This window comes from Mustela lutreola, chromosome 2 (genome assembly GCF_030435805.1).
Source record: "Mustela lutreola isolate mMusLut2 chromosome 2, mMusLut2.pri, whole genome shotgun sequence".
Taxonomy (NCBI): Eukaryota; Metazoa; Chordata; class Mammalia; order Carnivora; family Mustelidae; genus Mustela; species Mustela lutreola.
This window is the reverse complement of record NC_081291.1, coordinates 25,999,693-26,027,072: the sequence shown is the minus strand read 5'-3', so window position 1 is coordinate 26,027,072 and position 27,380 is coordinate 25,999,693. Positions and strand designations below refer to the sequence as shown.

The following is a 27,380-nucleotide window of genomic DNA, read 5'->3' as shown; positions in this document are numbered from 1 at the left end:
TGTCAAATAAATAAATCTTTTAAAAAATAAAAAAATAAATAAAACTAATATCCAGTTAGCACTTTATAGAAGTACATTAATATGGTACCATTTCATTGAATCTATAATGGCATCCACTGTAAGCGGTGCCATTTTTAAAAAAAAAAGATTTATTTATTTATTTGAGAGAGAGCAAGCGTGCATGCACGTGCACACCAGTGGGAGGAGGGGCAAAGGGAAAGAATCTTCAAGCAGACTTCCCACTGAGCATGGAGCCTGATACAGAGCTGGATCCCGCAACCCATGAGATCATGACCTGAGCCAAAACCAAGAGTAAGATGCTTAACCAGATGCTTAACCGACTGAGCCACCAAGGCAACCCCTGCACCATTTTTAAATACTACTTAAATAAAACAAACGCCAGCAATTAAGCTATCATTTGAGATTTTCTTAGGTCTTTCAACTTTAACTTTATATTTGTGGAAATGAACCCTTAGACAGAATTTGATATACAACTCCTATGAACATAAAAAGAAAACACAAACAGCATAAATTTAATATTATCCTAACATTTTTTCAGAGTTCAATTCTTTTGTGTCACTTTTTGACTTAAGAATCAATATCCATGTTTTCTCACCCAGTATTATTCTGTGCCATGGGGGTGATAAATATTTCTTAGAAGTGTTCCACTTTTGTCCCCAATATTTTTTTTCAAACCACTGATACCCATTCAGCAAATTTTGATGGTGGCGCTTGGCTTCATCACAGGAGTCAAAGGTCAAAGGAATATTTTCAGACAACAGGACTGATGGTCCTTCAAGTGGCTGTTAAATTCAGTTGCTGAATGCTGAAAGGCCGCACTTGACCAGTCATGCCACTAGGAGAAACAATCATGTGTGCACATTTGCAACCAACTACAAATAAATTGTCAACTGTAGGGGGGCATCTATCTCAGTATCAGACATGTCAAGATGTGGAAAAGGAAAAAAAAGTAGGTCATAATCTGTGAATATTATGTCAAAGAAAGAAGTCTTCAAATGGGACTAGAGTTTTATCTTCCTAGTTCTAGCATTGATGAATCACTGATATTTATCTATGCATAAAATCAATCATTTTTAAAAGATTATATCTGTTATTAACCAGCAAGTTTCATTTTGCTCCAGATTTTCAAAACAATATAGAACTATGGACAAGACATCTAGTGTAGCCTTAAAGATCTCCTGTCTCAATAAACGTGATCTTTTGCAGAATGGGAGATTAAATTCTAAAGATGTTTATATCCAATCAACTAGATTTGAACTTGCAAATAGCCCTCTATTTTAACACTTACTATAAATCAAAACTAAAAATGGGTAACTGCGATTTAGGATACTCTTCTATGACTCCAGGTTCTAACTTTTTCCATAGCAACTGACAGGACACTTTTGACTAGGATCAAATGATCTAAATAGAAACCTATCTACATTCTTTTTGTTATTTGACTTCTTGGACTCTATGCTAGATAAACAGTCCATATGACAACAAAAATTTATGCCTCAAAGCATTTACCTCAGTCCTATATAAGACAAAACTTGTGGAAAACTCTTGAAGTCCAACAGTAGGACAACTATTAAGTCACTTAAGGAAACATGCAACTTTCAAATTTTTTTATTCAGAATTTAATAATATGTGAACATATTTACATTACAATGTTAAGTTAAAGCCGAATAAAAATTGTTATGCCCAAGAGAACTTTAAATACATTAAAATATATAAAAGAAAACAAGGAAAAATTGTTTAACAGGGTTTGCTGCTGGGTGCAGGACAGGTAACTGTGTTTCTATACCTTCCAATTTTTCTAAAGCATGTAACTATGATTTTTATAATTAGGTACAAAAATAAAAACACTTGCTTTAACAGCTGAGATTCAGAGAAGTTGACAGACTTTCCTTAAAGTGAAGTGGCAGTCAAGACTAAAACTCCATTCCTGAACCTCGGAATCCAGGGCTTTCCATCCTACCACAAGTTCTCCCTAAGTATTACTTCCAAGCATCTTCCCTTTCTAAATCTCATTTGTCCCAACTAATTTTTCCAACTAAATAATACCTAGTTCAAATTATTACTTACAGAAATTGAAAGAATATCAAGGTGGCTATTTTCATTAAAAAATTACTATAAAACTGAAACCAATATAGCACTACTTGTAAAAAAAACAATGAATGCTCAAGTTGTAAACTCACTGTGTGAAAAGTACAAGAAATTAGTCTGATGAGTCAGATCATATCCTCCACCCAAGTCATGGCAAGGACACCGTGCTACCCATTCTGGACTGTGTATAATCTTTATGGGCTATAAAAACCAGGCCAGGTAAGAAAGGTAAGGCAACCTGCAGAGTCTTATATAATAGTAGTAAAGTGACAAAGTGCACCTGAACAATACATGCCACAAAATTTTTACAAAACATCTGAAACAAACAAAGCTTCTAACTTTACACTACAGAAATCATTAAGAACTTGAACTAGCTAATACTGGCAGTCAAGATAAACCAAGATGTGGGGTTTATTCTGTTTCAGTTTAGGCTGATAAGAGAACATTACAGCAAAAAACTGGTTGTGAAGATAACTCTCCCCCCCGGGGGGTGGGGGGGGAAATCAAGTCCACAATCAGAGCCTGACTTCCACTTGGCAATTAAAACTGGCACAAAGTCATGACACACATCACACAGGCCAGGGGGGTCCAGCCCCTTCTTCCTCATCTTCTGGGGCCATATTAAACTATCAAGACACACATGAAACATGTGCACACTGCAGTTCTGAATAAAGAGCATTTCAGAGGTAGCCAACCAGCAACACCGTCGCCTTAAATCGCTTCAACTGTGTAAAAAAGACCGGCTTAGGGATGGTGTTTCTCGACCCAACTTACAGCGCCTACCTACATGTTTTCAACAGAAGTCATTTCATTCTTCAGTAGTGAACCCGTAACAAATTGTTACATCTCCCCAGACTGCCTGAGGCGAGAGCAGCCACAGCGGCATTATCCCCCAAAGCACGGAAACACGGGCTTTTATTCTGAGGAGTTTATTAGGGCCAAGTCTGCATCATTCCGCGCAGCAGTCTTGGAGCCGCGAAGGCGCCGTCCATCACAAGCCGTGCACAGCTCGAGTGACAGCGAATACAGTCGCGGCCACGACACTGGACACAGTCCGCGGGGAGGCTCCGAACCACACGAAGGGCTTCGCCGGTGACTCTCCACGCGGGCAAACCAGCAGCCTTCCAGCAATCTCCCGAAGAAAAACTATCCATTCCCTTCCCTAGGTTGCTCAGAAATCATGGAGTAAGTCTACGGTTGCTTTTTGTTTTTGTTTTCCTCCTTCTGTCCTTCCTCCGAAGAGACCTTCGGGGAGGAAATCCCGGGACTGGCACTTATAACCTTACAGGCGATAAAAACGCACCTTTCGTCATATACAAGGGAGCCCCGAAACGTACGTGACCGCCGGGCCCACGAGCGAAGGCGGCGGAGGTTCGGTCGCCGCCCGCCGACGTCCCAGACCCCGCGCGTGCCTCTCGGCCCAGCCGCACAGGCCCACGCGGGCCTCGGGCTGGCGGCCGGGCCGCGGCGACTCGGGGCGCGGCCCGCGACAGGCGGGGACAGTGGCCGACGGCGCCCACCTGGACCGAGGCGGGCACCTGCGGCGGCCGCGGCGCCAGGCCTGGGGTCCGCCCGCCCTGCTCCTTCCCTCGCCTCGCGCCGCCGCCCGCGCCTCACCTGCGGACTATCCTCCAGCGTCTCCTCGATGGGCAGCTTGTCGATTCCCGGCATCGTGGCGGAGGGAGGGCGGCGGCAGGAGACACGGCAGCCGCCCACAGCTCCCCGCGCCCGCCCGCTCGCCTGCAGCAGCTGACCCCGACCCGCCCTCTCTCACAGGCGCGGCCGCCGTCGCCGTCCGCGCCGCTCTCGCCAGGCGCCGAGTGGCCGCGCGGGAAATCCCGCCCCCTCGGCCGCTCTGCCCCGCCTCCCGGAACGCCCATTGGCTCGCGGCGACGCCCGTCAGCGCGGCGGGGTTGGCCGAGAGGCTCCTCTGCTGCGCGGGGCTGTGCGGCGAGATGTGGCCTTGGGGGCTACGGTGCTTGCTTACGAGGACCTTATGCCCTCCCCGCGCGTTTTGATGTAAATTGTAGGGGACCGTCTACCCCACACCTCCGACAGCGAAGGTTTCCGGGAACTAGAGCCTCGCTTGAGGAGGACCACAGTAGGAGAGTGGGGCGGCTTTCCTTCTCCCGCAGCATTTTTCATCAGACCGCGGAAGAGGCCCTACTGCCGGGGGCCTTTCTTAGTTGCTTAAATTACAACGTTTCCAGCCCTGCCCCGAGCGTCTCGTCTACTTCCCACCCCACACCCTCCCGCAAAATGGTGCTGGTTACCTCAGATGTTTGTGAAACCCCAAGTTGTGTCTTTAATAGGGCCTACCAGTAGATTCACGGACAGTAGACTCGAAATTATTTTTCCGGGCACTTGGGTATCAGTATGTTCAGTTAAAAACATGTGATTTGGGGGCGCCTGGGTGGCTCAGTGGGTTAAAGCCTCTGCCTTCGGCTCTGGTCATGCTCTCAGGGTCCTGGGATGGAGCCCCACATGGGGGGAGGGGCGGGGGTTCTCTGCTCAGCGGGGAGCCTGCTTCCCTTCCTCTCTGCCTGCCTCTTTGCCTACTTGTAATCTCTCTGTCACATAAATAAATAAAATCTTTTTAAAAAAACAAGCAAACATGTGATTTGTTGTCAGTTCATCAATTCTTACTTGGCCTTGAAGGGCGGTCGTTCCTTAATTCAGATTCCCGTATTTCTTTTAAATCGCAAATGACAACATCTTTTAAAGATCTGGATACACTGGTTAATTATGTCGGTAACTGATTAGCATTTCTGTTAGGTCAAAAAATTTTGGAAGAAGTTGTAAATAGCTTCTTCAGCCTCTAATTTCACAGTAGATAATAGTGAAGCCCTAATTCCAGAACCTGATCTGGATTGGAACTCCTGGTTCTTTGTCCTTCTTCCCCAATCTCACACTGCCTCATTTATTTCTCTGTAGAGTTGTAAGTTTTCATCAGTATACCAAAAAAAAAAAAAAGGCAAAATCACAAGGGCCTCGTAAAATTCTAGCCATTTGTGGCACCTGGCTGGCTCTGTTGGTAAAGCTTGGGACTCTCAGTCTTGGGGTTGTGGGTTCAAGGCCCACACTGGGTGTAAACATCACTTAAAAAAACAAAATCGGGGGCGCCTGGGTGGCTCAGTGGATTAAAGCCTCTACCTTCAGCTCAGGTCATGATCCCAGGGTCCTGGGATTGAGCACCGCTGCCCCCAGGCTCTCTGCTCAGCGGAGAGCCTGCTTCCACCTCTCTCTCTCTCTCTCTCTCTCTCTGCTTACTTGTGATCTCTGTCAAATAAATAAATAAAATCTTTTTTAAAAAATCGTTAAAATAAATAAAACTCTGGCCATTAATCCAGTCAATCCATTCCATTTTCACTCAAGAAATAAAAGAAATGCTGAGTAAAGATTATTAGTTGCCTGGTTCCACAGATACACTGGAATACATCCAGATACAGTAGAACAAACCCAAATATGGGAACAGGAACGGAAGTTACATATTTCAGACTAAAATGGTAGATTTTCCCATGACCTCTTGAAGGAAAGATAAAATCTGGTTTTAAAAGTTTTACCAAATAGGGACACCTGGGTGGCTCAGTCATTAAGCGTCTGCCTTCAGCTCAGGTTATGACCCCAGGGTCCCCGGATCAAGCCCTGCATTGGGCTCCCTGCTTGGCTGGAAGCCTGCTTCTTCTTCTCTCACTTGTGTTCACTCTCTTGTTGTGTCTCTGTCAAATAAATAAATACCATCTTGAAAAAAATAAAAAGAAATAAAAGTTTTACGAATTAGATTGCAATATCGTTTCACAGAATTATTCTTAGTGTAATAAGCTTTAAGTAAGAGTTCTCTCCTTATATTGTTTGTTAACCACAAATCCTTCTAGAAGAGATGTTTAATTTTGGGAAGGTGGTTTGTAATCAGTTCTTAGAGTTACTGGTTCCCAGCTGCTTCAAAGTATTCAGCATCTTACAGATTCCAACAACCCAGCTCTTTGCTTTGGTATTTGTTTTCTGCTCTGTCAGGACAGTGACATGCAACCTGCTCTAAAGAAGAAAGATTTTTCAAAGTAAATGACCTTCTTATAAGCTATGATTTAGCTTATAAATGAAAGAGAAGAAAGATTGTAGCAACTGATAAGAATCAAGAGTAAGTGACAAGTAAAAACAGGTGTAAGAAAGAAGAGCAATTATATGTTGTAACTGAAGGGGTTTGGCCAGTTAACTTGGCCAAACCAAACAATTCAATGAAAAATTCTGTTAGGTATCTGAGTTATCTCGGTGGCATAGTATCACCAAGTTAAGTGGTTTCCTTTTTTTTGTATTTCTGCGCATCTAAGCTGTATTTTTGTAAAGGATTCTCAAGCAGTTATGAGGGAGTGGCAAGAAATTCTTGCCAGGTTTAGCCAATCAGAAAAAATGAAATAGATGTGGGAGGGGCTTTTAAAAAATGAAACAAACACAAACAAGCTGACTTTCAATTGTGTGGAGAGGTAGTTTAGTCAAATTATGAAACTAGAAAGAATCTTACCAAGCCTTCTTTTTGGATCCTCTCTTTGGGCTATTGTTTACTCTCATTCAAAAAGATAATTGTATTTACTATTTAAAACATTTCTAAAACTACAGAACTCACAGTCTCCTTTGGTAACCCCTTTAATCAGACTAAATTTTGTACAGTGGTCCAAGCTCAGTTCCTTTTATACAGGAAACAAGGCTTGTTCAGAAAATGCCTTGAGGGTTACTGGAGACTCCCGTGGGTAGGATGGTAAAAACTTTGGCCAGCTGGATAATTTTATGGAAGGCAAGGCAGGATTAAACAACACCCAATAAAGAATTCTTTGAGACGTTTCACACATATAATTCATTGAGATGTTTCCATATAATTTACAACAAAAGGACTATAATCTTGTAAATAGATTTGTTAATTATTAGCCTCCTAAAATTATATTTGATCTTCTCATAATTAGGTTTTTACATGATATTCCTTGAAGTTCTGGTCTGTGGTCTATAATAGGAAAGAACCTAACAACCCCAAGGATGCTGGTGCTTTACTGTTCAAAATTATCCCCATACTTTAGTGGTTACCTAACTCATGTACATGCAAAATTTATCTTGGGGAGGTTGTTAGGATATAGATTCTTGAGCCCAGCTGGGAGATTCTAATGCAGTAGGTCAGAGGTGGGGCTGGGAATTTCCCCAGATGAGTTCAAAGATAATCTTCAAAGCACGTGTTGAAAATCTCTATCCAAAAAGAAGAATAGCTAGGGGCACCTGGCTGGCTCTGTTGGTAAAGCATGTGATTTTTGATCTCAGAGTTGTGAGTTCAAGCCCCACATTGGGTGTAGAGGTCACTTAAAAATAAAATCTTGGGGTGCCCGGGTGGCTCAGTCAGGTAAGCGTCCAATTCTAAATTTCAGATCAGGCCATGACCTCAGAGTTGTGAGATCAAGCCTCACATGGGGCTTGGTCCTGGGCATTACTTAAGAATCTCTTTTCCTCTTTCTCTGCCCCTTCCTCCTCTCTTAAAAAAAAAAAAAAATAATAATGATAATAATAATAATAATAATAAATAAGTAAATAAATAAGTAAATCAAATCTTTTTTTAAATAGAAAATAACCATTTCCCTTGCCCAAATAAGTTTGTATTTTAGAAAATTTAAAGAGTCATGTAAACACTTAGGAAAAGAGTTTTTGGTTCCAGTTGAGGATGGTGAAAGGGAACCATTTCAAAGCAAAGGTTATTACTCTGTTTTCATATCTTGGGGGTTTTTTTGGAAGTGGGGAAGGAGAGATGCCCTTAGGCTAAAAGACTTCAAACCCCCATGACACTTTTAACCCCGAGGAATTTTAGAGGGCAACAGGCAAGTCAGTGAAGAAGAGATTACTCTGAGAAGTCAATGTGTCCCATGACTGTTTAATCATTAAAATTTTTAATTTTCACAGAACCACAGAGGACAGTAAAAAATAGAGTAAATGAGAATTGATTAAACCAGTACAGTTTGTCACTCAGCTAATGTAAAATAGTCTCAGGGTTAAGTAGCAAGTACCTCCTTCCAAGAAACACTAGATGGTGCTCTGAATTTAGTTTTGATTCAAATGCTTCAGGAAATGGCTGTCTTCAACAACTATTAGGTTATGAACAAAACAGTAAAGATCCTTGCCCTTGTGGAGCTACAGTTTAGTGGGGAGAGTGAGAAGAAAGGCAGACAATAGAAAACAAACGTAATAGGTGGTCTTAGGAGCATAGTGTCTTAGAAAGTGGTAAGTGCTGTGAAAAATGAGACAGGGAAATTAAGGTTGGAGGCAGTTCCAGTTTTAAACAGGCTCTTCAGAGTGGGCTTCATTAAGAAGGAGAAATCTAAACAAAAACTTGAAGGAGTCACAGGAGTGAGTGATGGGGGTATCTGGGGATAAAGTGTTCCAGGAAGAGGAACAACCAGGGCAGAGGTTTTACACCCTAAGACAGGAGTGGCCCAGACTGTTTTAAGAATTTCATAAAGCATCTTTTCATGTGTCTGTTAGCCATCTATATGCCTTCTTTGGAAAAGTGTCTATTTGGGTTCCTATAATCCCCTGCCTATTTTTTAATTGGACTTTTTGGTTTTTTTGGGTGTTGTGTAAGTTCTTTCTATGTTTTGGATATCACCCCCTTAACAGGGAAATCATTTGTGCTTAACTTCTCCCATTCTGACGTTGCATTTTTTGTTTTGTTGATGGTTTCCTTTGCTGTGCAAAGCTTTTTACTTTGGAATAGAAGACATGCAGATGGCCAACAGATACATAAAGAGATGATCAACATCACTAATCATCAGGGAAAAGCAAATCAAAACCACAATGAGATATCATCTCACACCTGTCAGATGACTAGTATCAAAAAGGAAAGAAATAGCAAGTGTTGGTGAGGATGTAGGGAAAAGGGAGCTCTCTTACACTGCTGGTGGGAATGTAAACTGGTGAAGCGACTACCCAAAACAGAATGGGGGTTCCTCAAAAATTTACGATCAGAAATACCATATGATCCAGTAATCACACTACTGGGTATCTAAGAAAGATACCTAAGATAGATATCTAAGATATCTAAAGATATCAGAGAAAATAAAACACGAATTCAAAAAGATACATGCACCCCTATGTTCACTGCAGTGTTACCTATAGTCACCAAGATATGGAAGACACCTAAGTGTTCAGTGACAGATGAATGGATAAAGAAGATGTGGTGTGTATATATATATATATATATATATATATATATATATATATATATATACAATGGATAAAAAAGAGTAAGTCATAAAAGAGAGTAAGATCTTGTCATTTGTGACAACATAGATGGACTGAGAAGGTATAATGCTAAGTGAAATAACTCAGAGAAAGACCAATACCATAAGATTTCATGATTCATTTATATAGAGAATCTTAAAAAAAAAAAAAGAACAGAAAAACAAGCAAAAAAGCCAAAACCCAGAAATAGACTCATAAATACAGAGAATAAACTGGAAGTTGCCAGAAGGGAGAGGGGTTAGGAGATGGGAGAAATAGGTGAAGGGGATTAAGATACACAAACTCCATTTCTAAAATAAAGAAGTTACAGAGATGGAAAGTATAGCATAGGGAATATAGTCAATAATACTGTAATTACCTTGTATGGTGACAGATGGTAACTATACTTTTTGTGATGAGCACTGTATAATGTATACAATTGTCAAATAACTATGTTGTGTACCTGAAATGAATATAACATTGTATGACAACTTTACTTAATAAAAATGGAAAAAAGAAATTCATAGAGGCCAGGATGGCTGGAAAGGAGCAGTCTGGAGAGAGGGTTGAGGGGGAGGAGGGAGGAAGAGGAGGCCATATCACATAAAGCCTTGTGGCCTATGTGAGGATTTTGACTTTTATTTTTTTTATTTATTTATTTATTTATTTATTTATTTATTTTAAGATTTTATTTGTTTATTTGACAGACAGAGATCACAAGTAGGCAGAGAGGCAGGCAGAGAGAGAGAGAGAGAGAGAGAAGGAGGAAGCAGGCTCCCTGCTGAGTGGGGACCCTGCTTCCCCCTCTCTCTCTGCCTGTCTCTCTGCCTTCTTGTGATCTCTGTCTCTCTCTGTCAAATAAATAAATAAAATCTTAAAAAAAAAAAAGAGTCTCTTATGATTTATCTCCCTCTCTTAAAACAAGATTTCATCTTGTTTTAATTTTTTCTTAAATTCCTCATATCAGTGAGATCATGTGATAATTTTCTTTCTCTGATTGACTTATTTCACTTAGCATAATACCCTCTAGTTCCATCCATGTCATTGCAAATGGCAATATTTCATTTTTTATGGCTGAGTAGTATTCCATTATGTTTACTGTATATACCACATCTTCTTTATTCATTCATCTGTGGATGGATATCTGGGCTCCTTCCCTAGTTTGACTATTGTGGACATTGCCACTATAAACATTAGGTGCAGGTGCCCCTTTGGATCGCTACATTTGTATCCTTGGGGTAAATACCCAGTAGTGCGATTGCTGGGTTGCAGCGTTGCTCTATTTTCAACGTTTTGAGGAACATCCATACTGTGGGAAAGTATCTTAATTAAATGCTCAGAGTTAAACATCACATGGGACAGATAAAATTCATGTTCTATATGATAGCAAATAACGAAAAGAAAAAAGCGTCATTTCCGTGACATCCTACCAAAGATGCTTAACCTGAATCTAATCACAAGGAAACATCAAACAAAGCTTAAGTGTAAGATGTTCCACAAAGTAGCAGACTGTGACCTTCAAAAGCATCCAGGTCATGAAAAATCAAGGAACTACTGAGCATTTGTTGCTGATTGAAAGAGATTAGAGAGACACAACTGAAGACAATGTGTGATTTTGAACTGTATCCTTTTTCTGTAAAGTATACTATTTGGGACAATGGTGAAACCTGAATGGGGTTTGATGGTTAGAGGATAGTCATAAATCAGTGTTAATTTCCTGACTTAGATGCTTTTCTTGTGAGTGTGTAGGAGAATGTCCTTGCTTGCAGGAAAAACACATGGAAGTATGCAGGGGTGATGAAGCGTCATATCAGCAACTACTTCAAATGATTGGAGAGAAAAATGTTTGCACTGTACTTATGACTTTTCTGTAGGTTTGAGATTGCTTCAGAATTAAATACTATATCACCTCCCACCTCTCAGAATGGCTAAAATAAAAAATACAAGAAACAAGCGTTGGCAAGGATGTGGAGAAAAAGGAACCCTCCTGCACTGTTGGTGGGAATGCAAGTTGGTGCAGCCACTGTGGAAAACAATTTGGAGATTCCAAAAAAATTAAAAATAAAACTACCATATGATCCAGTAATTCCTCTAATGGGTATTTACCCAACGAATAAGTAACCAGTAATTTATGTGACTTTTTCTCCAGTTGACTTCAACTTTTATTATTTATTTATTATGTTGATATATGTTCCCTCTAAACTTACTTTGTTGAGGGCTTTTATCATCAATGGATGTTTTTTTTTTTTTTTTAAAGATTTTATTTATTTATTTGACAGACAGAGATTACAAGTAAGCAGAGAGAGAGGAGGAAGCAGGCTCCCTGCTGAGCAGAGAGCCCGATGTGGGGCTCGATCCCAGGATGCTGGGATCATGACCTGAGCCGAAGGCAGAGGCCTTAACCCACTGAGCCACCCAGGCGCCCCATCAATGGATGTTTTACTTTGTCCCATAATTTTCCTGTATCTATTGAGATGATCACATGATTTTTATCCTTTCTCTTGTCTATGTGATGTATTCTGTTGATTGATTTTGCAAATATTGATTGAACCACACTTTCGTCATGAAAATAAATCCCACTTGATCATGGGAAATGGTTTTTTAAATGTAAAAAAAAAAAAAAAAAGAAAAGGAAAACTGGTAATTGTTAAAATCATGAATAGACCAATGACACAATACATTACTAAAGTATAGTTTCCTTAGAATTTTTCAAATCCTAAAGAGAGATTATTAAGTAAATAGATGTCATGACCATGAAAGAGTTTGTGGGTAAGGGATAAAACTTTGAGGCACTCAAAATATTCCAGGGATCATTTCTTCTCTTTTCTGTCCCTGTCCCCCAAAGACTTTCTACTTCAGTGGGGACCCAAACACCTCTGAGAATTCTCAGATAGTACCCATGTGAAAGGATTCATAAGTAACCGTGACAGCTACCTTATTTGGTTATAACCTATGAGAAATATGTATTTATTTTAAGACAATTCCACTAATATCTGAGTTGTTAGACTATTTCAGAAGTGACCTCACTTATTTAGGTTATGTGTGTGAGGTATACAATAATAATGTTTATTATTCTAGATAAAGTTAGCCCCCAAAGTATTTTAATTTATTTTTTTTAATGATTTATTTATTTTAAAGAGAGAGAGAATGCTTACAAGCATGAGTTGGGGGAAGGGCAGAGGAAGAGGGAGAGGGAATCTCAAGCAGACTCCACACTGAGCGCAGGATCCCAAGATCAATCCCACAACCCCAAGATCACAACCTGAACCAAAATCAAGAGTATGCTTAACTGGTTGCACCACCTTGGGGCCCCTGTACTTTTAGAATGTTTCTCACTTTACTTTTCATGCTGCCAATTGCCATTAGTATTTTACCTTCTCATTCTGAAAACTATATTTTAATTCTGAAGTCATTCAGTTTGCTATGTACCTGATCATTTGTTTATATGATTAGAAATACAGTTTGCAAGTTATAAACTCTCCTTCATCTATATTTTCTTCTGAGTTAATGACATCATTATCCAACTGGTCACCTAAGCTAGAAATATGGGAATCACATTATCTTCCTCCCTCCACCTCCCCTCAACACACACACATACACACACACACACACACACACACACATCCCTACACCTGATTGACCTTAAGTTACGTTGCTTTTCCTGAAACATCTCTGCTTCAAAACATTCTGAAAAGCCTTCATAATAACATTAGTAATGGTAATAAATTATAGCAAACATTTTATTTTTTATTTTTTTAAGGATTATTTATTTATTTATTTGACAGACAGAGATCACAAGTAGGCAGGGAGGCAGGCAGAGAGAGAGGAAGGGAAGCAGGCTCCCCCCAGAGCACCTGACACAGGGCTCGATCCTAGGACTCTGGGATCATGATCTGAGCCGAAGGCAGAGGCTTTAACCCACTTAGCCACCCAGGTGCCCCCTATAGCAAACATTTTAATGTTTACTATGTATCAGGCACTATTCCAAGGGCTTTTCAAGTTATCTCACTTGATCCTCAATTAGATAATATAATTATCCCCATTTTGCTATAGAGGAAACTGAGCACAAGGAGGCTAAGTGACGTGCCCAAGGTCACACAGCTAAAAAGACGAGGCACTGGAATTTGGACCCAGGTAGTTTGATACCAGAGTTGAGCTCTTACCCACTCTCAGTCCTGTTCACTCTCAACCAAACAGATTTGGGCACTTTTCTGCTTTCATAAGCTCTTGTGCATATATCTTATTATATTCTTACATTGAAATTTTATATTTTTATATTGGTATTCCTAAAATACTAATATATTATTTATATTTGTAAAAGTAGAGGGAGGGATGCCTGGCTGGCTTGGTCTGGGTCTGTAGAGCATGCAACTCTTAATCTTGGGGTTGTGAGTTCAAGTCCCACACTGAGTGAAGAGATTTCTTAAAAAAATAAAACCTCAAAGGGTGCCTGGGTAGTTCAGTGGGTTAAGCCTCTGCCTTCAGCTCAAGTCATGATCTCAGGGTCCTGGGATTGAGCCCTGCATCAGGCTCCCTGCTCAGCGGGGATCCTGCTTCCCCCTGTCTCTCTGTCTGCCTCTCTGCCTACTAGTGATCTCTCTCTCTCTGTGTCAAATAAATAAATAAAACCTTTAAAAACAATTAAAAAAAACTCAAAAAAACACAGTAGAGAGAATAATGAATCCACATTATTATACCTCTATGTATTAGACATAATAAATCCACATACACACATCACTCCAATTCAACACTTAAACATTTTGCAACACTTGCTCTAATTTTCTGTTTTCTTGTTTTCCTGAAGTATTGTAAAGCAAAACCCAGACATCTTGAAATTTTACCTATAAATTCTAATGTCGAATATTTTTTACAAGGATTTTATTTATTTATTTATTTATTTATTTATTTATTTTTACAGAACCATCATCACAATCTCACACCTAACAAAGTTAATTACTATCTTCTTGATCATCAGTTTCTTGAGGATAGAAACCATTGCAGCTCCTCATTACCTAGCGCTCCCTTGATATATGCTGGAGATTAATAAATGTTTGTTGTGATTCAATAAGGTTGTTTTTTTTTTTTTTAAGTTAATAAGAACCATAACATTCATGCTCCAGAAGCAGTGTTTTAGCAACCACTAACTCTTCAGGTTAACCAACAACTCTCATTTCATCTGCAATGGTTAGTTAGATTAAATGGCATTAAAGTGTTGGCCTTTGAGTATTGTATCTGAGGATAACCTGAGTCTGATTTAGCCTAGGTCAGAATTTTCTTGTTCCCACTGTCACTCTGGGGAGAAAGACTAGACTGAGTGGGAGTGTCCACTGGTAAAGATTTCTTAGAAGGAAATATGACAGCATCCTCCAAAAATAATATACTCTTCAAAGAAATTTTTCGTGGAAATACTCCTGCATGTATGCTAACATATATGTGCAAGGTATTCATTGCTATAATGTTTTATTATAACTTAAAAAGTTGGAGAGAACCCTAAGTGCCCATTATCAGAGATATAATTCGATAAATTATGGTTTATTCACCTGACGGAGTGCCGAGCAGCTGTTGAAGAGTGAGGTAGAACTGTACGGGCTGACACAGTGTCATTGTCAATGTCAGGGAGGACTGTGGAACAATACGTATGTCTGGCTCCGTGTGGACAAAAATATGTGTGCGCACATCTGCCTGTTATATCAAGGAATTTCAAAAAAGTAGGAAGCAGAGACATAAACTGTTAGTAATTGTAGCCAATAGTAGGTTGGGGAGTAAAAATGGGATAGAATTGAAGGAGGTAATCATATCTTACTCTATGTACTGTGATTGTGAATGAATCTTTGAGAAATAAAAATACATTTGTATTTCAGGTGATTTTATATGAAAATTTTAAAATCAAGGGCACGAGCTCAGCAGGGAATCTGCTTGAGATTCTCTCTCCCTCTGCTTCTACTCCCCTCTCTTTTTCTCTCTTTCTAAAATAAATGAAATAAATTAATCTTTTTTAAAAATGAAGTCAAGGGTGTGCTACATGCAAGGCACTATACTGAAAAGAATTTTAACTGATTTCAAAGTGTTAAAATAAGAAACTGTACTCTTTTGAGATTTGAGAAGAGCAAAGGCTGAGAAGTTTTTTAAACATTAGAAATAAAGTGGACTTTTCCAACAAACATTTATTTATTTATCTTAAAGATTGTATTTATTTATTTGACAGCAAGAGAGGGAACACAAATGGGGGAGTGGGAAAGGCAAAATCAGGTTTCCTGTAGAACAGGGAGCTAGTTGCAGGGCTCAATCCCAGGACCTGAGCCAAAAGCAGATGCTTTGAACAACAGAGCCACCCAGACACCCCATCAATAAACTTTTATTTAATACCTCCTCTGTGACAGGCACTGATGGGTGCTGGGAGAGAGAGAATTGTGTATAAAACCCTCCCAATTCTTTTTTGAATCACGAGAAAGATACTTTGTGTCTTAAGTAATGAAAATGGCAGATGAGGGCCTTAGAGATGACTAAATGTCACAGCTGTGAACTGTTTGTTCAACATGACTCAGGAGTTTTTTATTCTAAACTCAGATTTTTAATTTTTCTTATTTAAGTAGAATTGATACACAATGTTATAATAGTTTCAGTGCATATAAGCTCTGATTTTTAAAACAAATTCCCCATCTCCCTTCTTATTACATTTTCGTTATGGAATGCCAAAACATCCACTAATTTGTGGATTACACTGGAGTGATACACGAGTAGTTCATGAGAAATTGGGAATACCTTACCACATTAAACAACAACAATCGTAAACCTACAGCATTTACATTGCCCGTCCCGTTTGCAAGTCCCCTCTCCCTAGTCCGACCTATCCATCCATCCATCCATTAGTTCACTCACTCAACAAATATTTTATTGAATGTCTACTTTGTCATTGTGTTAGGAGATAGTGAAGGTGAAAGCAAAAAGTTCTTCTTTTTTAGAAAACACATTTTAAGGTTAAAAAAACTGCAACCTCAAAGAGAACAGTGTAATTCCTATGCAAAAGTAAGGGACAAGTGTCATTAAAGCTTTGCTTACGGGCGCTTGGGTGGCTCAGTGACCCAGGTGGCTCAGTGACCTCTGCCTTCAGCTCAGGTCATGATCCCAGGATCCTGGGATCGAGCCCCGCATCAGGCTCTCTGCACGGCAGGGAGCCTGCTTCACTCCTCTCTCTCTCTGCCTGCCTCTCTGCCTACTTGTGATCTCTGTCTGTCAAATGAATAAATTAAAAATAAATAAATAAAGCTTTGCTTACTGCATTTCACAGAACATGAACATAATAATTGTATGGCTGATCTGTAAAACTCTGTTAAAGCGCCTAAGACATTGAACATTTTTCCTGATGTTAATGATTTGGGAGTTAATTGAAATACACAATTAGAAAATAAATTGTTAGCAAATCCTGGGTAGATTTATAAATTACTAAAACAAAACAAAACATAAACCTCTCAATTTTTATTTCACCTTGTACATATAAATGTTTAAAATGTAGACTGTCCAATTTTATGAGTCCTAGAATCTTCTTTTCAGTGTCAGTGTGTCAGGCTTTCATTTCTTACATCAAAATAAGTGTTAAAAGATACTGAGGGGCGCCTGGGTGGCTCAGTGGGTTAAAGCCTCCGCCTTTGGCTCAGGTCATGATCTCAGGGTCCTGAGATGGAGCCCCACATCAGGTTCTTTGCTCAGCAGGGAGCCTGCTTCCCTCCCCGTGCCCCCCCCACCCCTGCCTGCTTCTCTGCCTACTGGTGATCTCTGTCTGTCAATAAATGAATAAAATCTTTAAAGTAAATAAATAAATTAAAAAGATACTAAGGATGGGGGCACCTGGGTGGTCCAGTCAGTTAAGTGTCTCACTCTTGATTTTGGTTCAGGTCATGATCTCAGGGTCATGAGATCAAGTCCTGCTTTGAGCTCCATGCTGGGTGTGGAGCCTGCATAAGATTCTCTCTATCCCTCTCCTTCGGCCCTTCCCCCAACCCTTTCTCCCTCTCTCTCAAAAAAACAAAAAAACAGATAGGGGCACCTGGGTGGCTCAGTCAATTAAGCCTCTGCCTTCAGCTCAGGTCACAATCTTGGAGTCTTGAGCCCAGCATTGGGCTCCCTGCTCAGTGGTTATTCTGCTTCTCCCTCTGCCCCTCACCCTGCTGATGCACTCTCTCAAACAAATAAATAAAATCTTTTTAAAAAGTAAAAAATAAATTAAATAAAAAATTTTAAAAAGAAATATTGAGGATATACCCTATTCACTCACAATCCTTTCCTTAATTTATCAGTACTCTTTGATATTTATATCATGAGATCATTGATGAACATATTACAGTGGCCACTAATCAATAAAATCAGTAGACAGGGAATTTGGAGACCAAAAATCGGAGTCAAATCTCTTCTGCTGGCTAGGTGGTGGCAATTTACAACTGAACTCTCAGTTTCTGTTTTCTCAGCCACAAAAGAGTAGAGGATTTGTAAAAGGATTAAATACAAATATTTTAAATGCCTTAGAAGCTATAAAGCACTGTAGATATTTTGTGTTTCTATTCATTACAACATTACTCTAGATAAATGGTATTTATTAGAAACCAAAAATAGACATATTAGTGGTGGAATACTATTCCCCTGTCAGAAACAAAACAAGGAGGTTTCTTTTCATCATCACTGTTTTCAACACTGTTCTGTACTTCTGCAAGACCAGTGCTCTAACCACTGAACTGTGGAGCCTATCCAACACTGTTCTGTACTTCTAGACCAGTATTGTCCAACAGAACTTTCTGCAGTGATGGAAATGTTCTGTCTGTGCTGTCAAACATGCTAGCCACTGGCCACATGTGCTATCTAAATTTAAACAACTTAAAATAAAACTAAATTTAAAATTCGTTTCCTCAGTTGCAATAGTTACATTTCAAGTGTTCATTAGCCACATGTGTCTAGTAGCTATCATATTGAACAGTGCAAATATAAAACATTTACATCACCTTAGAAAATTCTGCTGGATTAGGAGTTATTTGGTCTACAAATCTGTTTAATAATCACATATCCATCCATTTATTTTTTTAAATAAATGCATTTTAAAGCAAATTGCAGACATATGTATTTCTCTCCTAAGTTCTTCAGCATGCATATCGTTAACTACAGTTCAATACTGATTTATATTTTAATTGATAAAATTTTATATACAGTGAAGGGAACAAATCTTTTTAAAGAGTGCCAATCAGGGGCACCTGGGTGGCTCAGTGGGTTAAAGCCTCTGCCTTCGGCTCAGGTCATGATCTTGGAGTACTGGGATGGAGCCCCTCGTTGGGCTCCTTGCTCAGCGGGGAGCCTGCTTCCTTCCTCCTCTCTCTCTCTGCCTGCCTCTCTGCCTCCTTGTGATCTCTGTCAAATAAATGAATGAAATCTTTAAAAAAAAAAAAAAAAGAGTACCAATCAATGAATATTGACTAGATACCTACATCTATGTACTACAAACCCTAACAAGATCTAGAACATTGTCATAACCCCCCAAGTTTCCTGATTCTGCTTCCCATTCAGTCCCTACCTCCACCTCTACTTTCTGATTTTTTTCAATACAAATTAATTTTGTCTGTTCTTAAACACCACATAAATGAAATCATACTACAAATATTCTTATGTATAAGGCTTCTTTGACTTAGCATAGGTGTTTACATTCATCTAGGTTGTTACATATATTGATATTATATACCTCTATATTGCTGAGTTAAAGTCAATTGTATAACTATGTCATAGTTAGTTTATCTACTTCCCTGTTGATAGACACCTAGTTGCCAATTTTGGATATTATGTGAATATTCTCATGCAACTCTTTTCCTAGACATATGTTTACATTTTTCTAAGAATGGAATTACTGGGTCATGACAGGTATATGTTTAATTTTTTGTTGCTAACATATAAATTAAGTTGATTTTTGTGTATTTACCTATATTCTATGATTTTGCTAAATATATGATAAAATATTGCTAATTTACTTAATAGGTTTTTTCTACCTTTAAAAAGGGTATTTCTGTCTCCATTTATGGTAATAACGAAGTAGCTTCTATTGTATCAACCCGCCCAAAGATACAATGTATAAACCCTGGACAAAAAAAATTTTTTTCTTTTTTTTTACAAAATATTTTTTTTAAACTATCCAAAAGTACTGGAAAGTGGCCCCAAACAGGCAGAAACTGAGGAAGAGAAGACATTTAGAAGAGATGAATAGCACGGGGTGAGTTTTCCATCTTTATGACTTTTCTCTGAAAGCAGGCATCAGTCAATGCCACGTGGGAGGATCCAAGTCTCTCTGGCTTAAGGAACCAAAGGAGGGAGTTCAGGGCAACCACAGCAGCTAGGAAGTGACAGAGAATCCTAGGAAGGAAAGAGATACAGAGAAAGGCCCCAAATGCTACATATATATTCTGCCCAAATCTCTAGCTGACTTCTGAGTTTGGCATGCATTTGGAAAACACCAAACATCTCAGTTAATAAAATGATTGAACAAAAATTTCAACTGATGACAACCACGGAGGAGACAGAGTTTAGACACAGTTTGAGCACAGCCTGATAAAACAAACAACAAACAAACAAACAAACGAATGAACAAAAATCAACATTCTTCAGACAGACAAAATAGAACCCAGAGACTATAGATATCATTTACAGTGTCCAGGATATAATCCAAAATTGTTAGGTATATGAAGAACCGGGAAAACTTGTCCCATATTCACAAGAAAATGTGATACAGATGTTAGAATTAGCTGACAATTTTTGAAAGCAGTCAGTATAAATATACTTAAGGACACAAATGAAAATATGCTCATAATGAAGGTACAGACCATATGCATCATTGGAGAAACAATAACTAAAAAGAGAACCAATGTAACTTCTATTACTGAAAAATAAAATATCAGAAATATTTAAGCTTAATAGTATATGGGAGATGACAGAAGAGTCAGTGAGCTTGAAGGTATATCAGTGAATATTATCTGAGCTGAATAACACACAGAAAAAAGCATTAAAAATAAAATTAACAGAGCCTCAGTAACCTGTGGGACAATATAAAAATATATACCATATGTGTAATTGAAATTACTGGAGAAATAGAACATATGATAGGAAAAAAAAACCTTAAGATACTAACACATGGAATATAGAAACATACAAAAAATGATAATATCTATGACTAAGTGAGGCTTTTCTCAGAAAGAAAAGGATTGCTTAACATTCAAATATCAATGTAATTCATCATCAATAGGAAAAAAAAAAAAAGAAAGTCATGTGATCACCCTAACAGAGGCAGAAAATTACTCATTCATGACCCAAAAAATTGGCGAATTAGGTATAGAAGAAAGTTCTGATAGAGGAATCTGATAGAGTGCCTCTATAAAAATTGTCAACATTTTATTTATTTATTTATTTATTTAGTACACTTACTTAAGTAATCTCTACACCCAATATACGAAAAACTCTTATTCTTAAACAACAATAAGGGTCACCGGAGAGGCTCAGTCGGTTAAGTGTGCTATTCTTGATTTTGACTCAGGTCATGATCTCAGGGTCGTATGATCGAGCCCTGAGTAGGGCTCTGGCTCTACACTGGTCATGGAGCATACTTAAGGTTCTCTCTCCCTCTCCTTCTGCCCCTCCTCCCCTTCACTTGCACATGTGTGCACACACTTTCTCTTTCTAAAAAAAGAGAAAAAGAAAAAGAAAGTGAAAAAAGAAACAAGAACAACAAAATACCCTAATGAAAAAATGGGCTAAGGACATGCTATGGTCTGAATGTGTGTGTCCCGCCAAAATTCATATGTTGCATTCCTAATACCCTATGGGATGGTATTAGGAGGTGAAGGCCTCTGGGAGGCAATTAGGTCACAAGGGTGGAGCCCCCATGAATGGGATTAGTGTTTTATAAGAGATCCTGGGGACCTCCCTAGCTCCTTCTGCCACACGAAGATAAGGAGAAATCTGCCACCTGGAAGAGAGCCCTCACCCAACCATGCCAGCGCCCTGATGACAGACTTCCAGCCTCTAGAACTGTGAGAAATAAGTTTCTCTTGTTTACCAGCCACTCACTCTGTGGTATATTGTTAGAGCATCCTGAACAAACTAAGACAGACATAAACCATCATCTCACAAAAGATGGAACACATATTGGCCAATAAACGTGTGAAGAAATCAATCCCCAACTTTACTTGAAGGAATATAAAAGAAACGATAAGATTCTATCATCCAATATGAGCCAACCACTGTTTTTGGATGCCAGGGAGTGAACAAAACAGACAAAAATCCTGGGGATTGGATACAGACAATAAAAAACAAACATAATAAACAGATACATCATGTAAAAAGGCAAAAGGCAGTAAATGGGAGAGGTTGAAATTTTGTTCATTCCTCTCAGTGAGTTTATCACTCTGAAGTGACCGAGTTCATTACTGAGATCTAGCACCTAGAACGGTGTGTGGCACATACTAAGTGCTCTATAAAATTTTGTTGAATGAATATATGAGAAAATGTTTCCTGGCATTTTTAGGGAACTTCTTTCCTACATTTTATTTTCATCTACCATCTACATATAAAATGGTATTGTGTAAGTCCAGATCAAGTCAGCTCAGAGTGAAGATATTGCAATGTCCTTGGTGATCAAGAAGAAATGCGGGACTGTGCTGGCATGATTGTGCTGGCATGTGCTATAGCATCATTGTCACCTGTGCCTCGAGGGCACTGATCTGTGGGGGTAAGGATATCAGGACCTCCACCTCCCGCACTGATGAGCCAGCTTACCTTGCTCACCGTATTTCCTTTTTTCCATTCCTCTCTCGAGTTAACATATGAGATAATTTACTCACTTATAATTACTCATAATTATTGTTTGCTCCCCACCCCCACCTCACCCCATACCATTTGAGTTTCATGAAGGCAAGGATCCTATTCTGTTATTTCTGGCACCGAGTAGATGTTCAACCAATAGTGGAATGAATGGATGAGTGAATGAATGTCTCAAAAGAGAGAAAGGAATCTGGCAAGGTCTGGAATTCTCGCTCTTCCTCCAAGTCTTGCCAGGGTAAGTTCACCCCCTCTTTGCACAGTCTACATTCCAAGACACTAGAGACAAAACCTCCATGGGGCATAAATATTTACTAGTTTGTTCATTCTCAGAATGACTTTACACCTCTGTTTACACACCCATCCTTCTGTGTGCCCGTTGGTGTTTTGTATGTGAATCCTTTGTTCATTCTAGAGGTTGCTTAAAGAGGAATTTAGATTAATATCTGTGACATCATGATAGTACAAAATGGGATGAAGTTGAGCTCTGTTCTGTAGAGGCTTTTTTCTCTGTAAGTGGAGACTACTTTTCCTCTTCCGGAAGAAAAATCTGGTAGTTGTTTAAATACAGAAGGAAGCTGAGCTCTTAAATTTATCATCAAGAAGGTACTGGAAAAAGGGAGGCAACAGAGTACAACAGCAGTAAAAGTACCACACATTTTGAGGGAGTGCCTACTTCAAAATTTTCCCAATTAGCAGCTACCTTTCTCTCTTACTTTCAAATTTTCTTAGGATGATGAAATGAAAATACTCGGTTCGTGGTTATTTTTCACAAATCTTATTGTCTTCACGAAAACTTCCCAGGCCCTTAAAAAGTCCACAGACGGAAATTCTTCTTTAGAAAACACAGTAAATCATGCTCTTTTCTTTGAAACAACCGTGGTAGGAAGACAAATTCTTCCCTTTAGTTTGAAGAGTCATGTTTTTAAGTTGCTCGGTGGTGGTTACATCTGATCTTCATATAAACTTGTATCTCTCTCATTTTTAAAAGGAAAGATGAGAGAATGGAATTAGCTCATTAATTATTTAAAATACTTGGTGCAACTGTTCCTTATGAATTAATCCGGGCACTTGGAAGACAATTACACTCAGTGTTAATAACATTGCCAACCTTTTCCAGTATGCTGCACTCCAAATACTATTGTGTTTTCATTGACAACATTCACTATTACATATGCATATGAAAAACAGGCATTTTTCATCGGAATTACCGTAATAGCATTAAGAGATTATTATTTTTTCCAATTTCCTTGGAAGAAAATTCACTTAAATTAGATTATTTATTACTTGACTGCTCTCCTATGTTTAGGTAACTGGAGTCCATGAAAGTATAAACTTCAGAATAAAAGGCATGATTTTATACATTAATGATTTCAAATAAAAGAGGAGTGCTAGTTTGTGCATCACTTCTTTCGAGAAAGTTAAGTCTGTGTTCTGCTTAGGAGAGATAACACTTTTTGTCCCTATAGGTGGCCCCCCTGGTGTAGCCATTAGTTGCTAATTACTTGCAAACAAATAAACAATTAACTCCTCGAGCTGCTGGCTGGGCGAGTGTTCATTGACATGCTAAAACTTTCTAAGACAGGATTTTAATTAGTGACGTTCTAAATCCAGCCCCCTTGTCTGCGGAGCCATAAGGTGAACTGCAGGAAGATCCCAGCCCTGTACACATGGGGCAGAGCCAGCCAAGAGGCAGGGAGAGGCCAGAGCTGTCGTTCCGGGCAACCCACTCGAGGATGGCTCCCAGTCTTCCGGAAGGTGCTCGGCTTGGGGAAAGCAAACCCTCGCCCTGCTCCTTTTCCATTGAGAGCATTTTAGGACTGGACCAGAAGAAAGACTGTGTTCCCTCAATGAAACCCCACAGGCCCTGGGCCGACACCTGCGGCTCCTCAGGTACGCCACCGCTTGGTTTTTTTTTTAATTCTTTGTTGTTTTCGTCTGCAGTGTTTATTTTGGTCTTTATTCCATACGACACAGAGTTGGAGAAAAACTACAATTTCGTCGAATTACATAACTCCAGGATGAGGACGTTGAATGCCTCCAGCTGAGTTCTATAGGAGACAAAAAGAATTATCAGCCTTAGATCCAAGTGGGTAAAGTTCATTCACAAGAAATGCCAAGAACCTGCATTTATTTCAAAAGGTCTCTTTTATTTCACACATCAGATATTCTATGTTTTCAGTGAAAAATTAAAAAAATTAAATTTTTTCACTGAAAAAATCAGAGACCAAAATGTTCTCTAGCACCAAGGCAGGATCTTTATTTTTGTTTGCTTCTTAGTTTTTGGTTGATGGGAAGTCGGTTCTCTTGTAAAACACAGAATTCCACTAGGAAAATTAAAGGCAAGTTCCTGATATTACTTCTTCTAGAACTTGGTGGAAAGCAGGATTGAACATCTAAGATGAAGTATATTTTTCTGTTGTTGTTGTTGTTGTTTTTCAACAGTCTCAGGAACTAATTTATTTCTTCATTGTGGGGGTTTTCTAATTATTTTTCTGTTTTTAGGGAAAGATGTTAACCTACGTGTGCATATCCCAAGCCTTCCCAATGGGATATCCTTCCCTTGTACTGTGGATCACCCAGTGCCAGAAGAAAGATTTTTGAAATACGAAAATTACTTTTCAGCCTCAGAAAGACTTTCGTTGAAAAGAGAACTGAGTTGGTATCGAGGCCGGAGACCCAGAACTGCTTTTACTCAAAACCAGGTGGGAAGTTTTTTTCAACTAGTAATGATAATATAAAAAGGCTTTAACTGACACCCTATTGAGCAAAAACCCAATCACTTTGGGATCTCAGTTTGGAAGCCTTGTTATGAAACAACGACTTTCTGGAGTTGTTTTTTTTTTTTTTTAAACAGTTTCTGGATAGTCATTTTTTAAAAAAGATATACATTAATTGCCCAAGATTTAAATGCAGTTGTTTTGCGATATAAAGTCCATTTTATGATAACATACCAAATATCAACATTTTATATTACTATTTCCTTATTCTTAGATTGAAGTGTTAGAAAATGTCTTTAGAGTTAACTGCTATCCTGGCATTGACATCAGAGAAGACTTAGCTCGAAAATTGAATCTAGAGGAAGACAGAATCCAGGTAATTTTCAAATTTAGTTGTTACTTGTTATGATTGAAATGTTAATAATAATAAAATAATGTTTCTGAGATGTGTTGTATTTTTCCTTAATTTTAGATCTGGTTCCAAAATCGGCGTGCAAAGCTAAAAAGGTCCCATAGAGAATCACAGTTTCTAATGGCGAAAAAAAATTTCAACACGAATCTCCTGGAATAGATAGAAAACTAAACATGTGAGATTCTCTTACAATTGCAGACCATGAAGAATCAATGGAAATATCAAGTGATAAAAATGTGATGTTTTCTTTTCTGCATTTAATCTGAGTGTTGTCATTTTTTCCCTAAAATATATTGTAAATATTTACTGTTATAACATGGTACCTATTATACTTGGGCACTTTTAGTTACAATAAAGCCCTTTCCTATATATTTTAATAAAATTTTCAGAAAAAGCCAGCTATTTTTTAAGTGAATTTAATCTAATAAATGTTAAGCAAATTTAATCTAATAAATTAGTTCGGTAAAATCAGCAAACTCATGACTAGGTGATTCCACAAGCTGGATTCAAGTAAACAATTCAAGTAAAATAATCTGAAGAATGGCACAAAGATATGATCTGTTTCAATTACTCTTCTTTAAGTGCATTTTGAAACGGGATTATTAGTTTCTCTTGATTTCTGGCATAAAGCAGCAAAAATTTTTCACCATCTATCAATACAAATCCTTCTAGCATGCCAGTTTCAAGTTTTTTTGGTTTTTTAAGCAAAATTATTATGGGGAGGTAGAGATAGAAAGGTATCAGATTCCTATTCATACATACATTGTAAAAAGATTCTAACTGGAAATAAATACAAAAATTTAAAATATTTTCCTAGTTATTATGTTGTGTTTTACTTTTATTCATTAAAGTAATAATGATCATCTGGCTTGTATCTGTTTCTAGTTTAGTGATTTCCACTCAACAGTGTATTTTGTTATTACAATAAATCATTGAGAGAGAAGGTGGAGTAACTGAACTGCCCTTTGTATGCACTAGGACATTGTTGCTGGAAATAATCTGGGCACTTGTTTGGGACAAAAATTATGTACTTTCCCTGCATATGCCATTGTACTTGGCTGTTAAAGATGGGAACAGGTAAGATGCATCACAAGAAGGCAATCCTACCACTGGATGTCTGGGTATTTGTTTTCTAGTTAATTAGTGGAAGACCTAACTGGCTGTTCTTTTTGAAATGTTTGCTTGAGGACTTTGACTTGGTCTCCTGGAAACTGTATTTCAGCTGCGCTCATTGAGTTGAATTCTCCCTTCCCTTCATCTTTCCTGCTCCTCTGTCCTCTTCTCTCCCTGTGGAAGGTTCTTGTGGAATTATTGAGTATCTACCCACTAGACACATTTTTGTTTACTTGTTTGTATGAGAAAGAGGAGAGGGAGTTTGCATATTATCACTGAGGAAAAGTGAGGTGACTCAGATTTTAGAGCTTTTAAAAATCATTTAGGGAGAGAGAGAGCTCTGTGTTTCAACTGCTGGTCGGCAATCGACTGGTTGTATTCTGTTTCAACTGCTGGTCGGCAATCGACTGGTTGTATTCTGTTTCACGGTTGCCGAGATGGAGAGAGAGGAGGAAAACGACAGCAGAGTAGCAACTGGAAAACCAGAGTCACTAAGTGTTTTCCGAGGAAGTCGACTATCAGACATTTTTTTTAATCAGACATTTTTTCCAATATAAAGAGCTGCTTTCACTGATAGAAAATTTGAAACACTATTTATGAAATATGTAAGTAAAAATCTGTCTACCAGGAGCTTTCTCTGCTCTTCATTAGGTGAGTGAAGTAAGAAAGTTGGAAGACTGGAAGTCACCAAGAGCCAGTTGCAGGGGAAAGTATCATGCAAAGGCTTTTTCCCAATAGTCTTTCATATATATATATATATTTAAGATTATTTATTTATTTATTTACAGACAGAGATCACAAGTAGGCAGAGAGGCAGGCAGAGACAGAGAGAGGAGGAAGCAGGCTCCCTGCTGAGCAGAGAGCCCAATGCGGGGCTCCATCCCAGGACCCTGGGATCATGACCTGAGCTGAAGGCAGAAGCTTTAACCCACTGAGCCACCCAA

At 38.7% G+C, this 27,380-nt stretch overlaps 2 protein-coding genes across 2 annotated transcripts in view; one reads left to right on the top strand and one right to left on the bottom strand.

Annotated features, from left to right (window-relative positions):
* APPL1 (adaptor protein, phosphotyrosine interacting with PH domain and leucine zipper 1) overlaps positions 1-3,909 on the bottom strand; it is a 38,078-nt gene extending 34,169 nt beyond the window's left edge. The window contains exon 1 of the mRNA XM_059161249.1: positions 3,724-3,909. Coding sequence (XP_059017232.1) covers positions 3,724-3,777 — 54 coding nt within the window. The 5' untranslated portion in view covers positions 3,778-3,909. The remainder of the gene's footprint in view (positions 1-3,723) is intronic.
* Positions 3,910-23,813: 19,904 nt separating this feature from the next.
* HESX1 (HESX homeobox 1) lies at positions 23,814-25,717 on the top strand. The gene is made up of 4 exons (XM_059165186.1): positions 23,814-24,084; positions 24,697-24,896; positions 25,186-25,287; positions 25,384-25,717. The coding sequence occupies exons 1-4, from the start codon at positions 23,862-23,864 to the stop codon at positions 25,480-25,482; spliced, it is 624 nt and encodes a 207-aa protein (XP_059021169.1). The 5' UTR covers positions 23,814-23,861; the 3' UTR covers positions 25,483-25,717.
* Positions 25,718-27,380: the final 1,663 nt, after the last annotated feature.

What these genes read in the sequence shown, in the direction of transcription:
- HESX1 (XM_059165186.1), top strand. Translation starts at nt 23,862, where the DNA reads ATGGGGCAGAGCCAGCCAAGAGGCAGGGAGAGGCCAGAGCTGTCGTTC. An exon ending in CGACACCTGCGGCTCCTCAG is followed by an intron (nt 24,085 to 24,696) that starts GTACGCCACCGC and finishes TTCTGTTTTTAG; the next exon opens with GGAAAGATGTTAACCTACGT. An exon ending in TAGAGGAAGACAGAATCCAG is followed by an intron (nt 25,288 to 25,383) that starts GTAATTTTCAAA and finishes CCTTAATTTTAG; the next exon opens with ATCTGGTTCCAAAATCGGCG.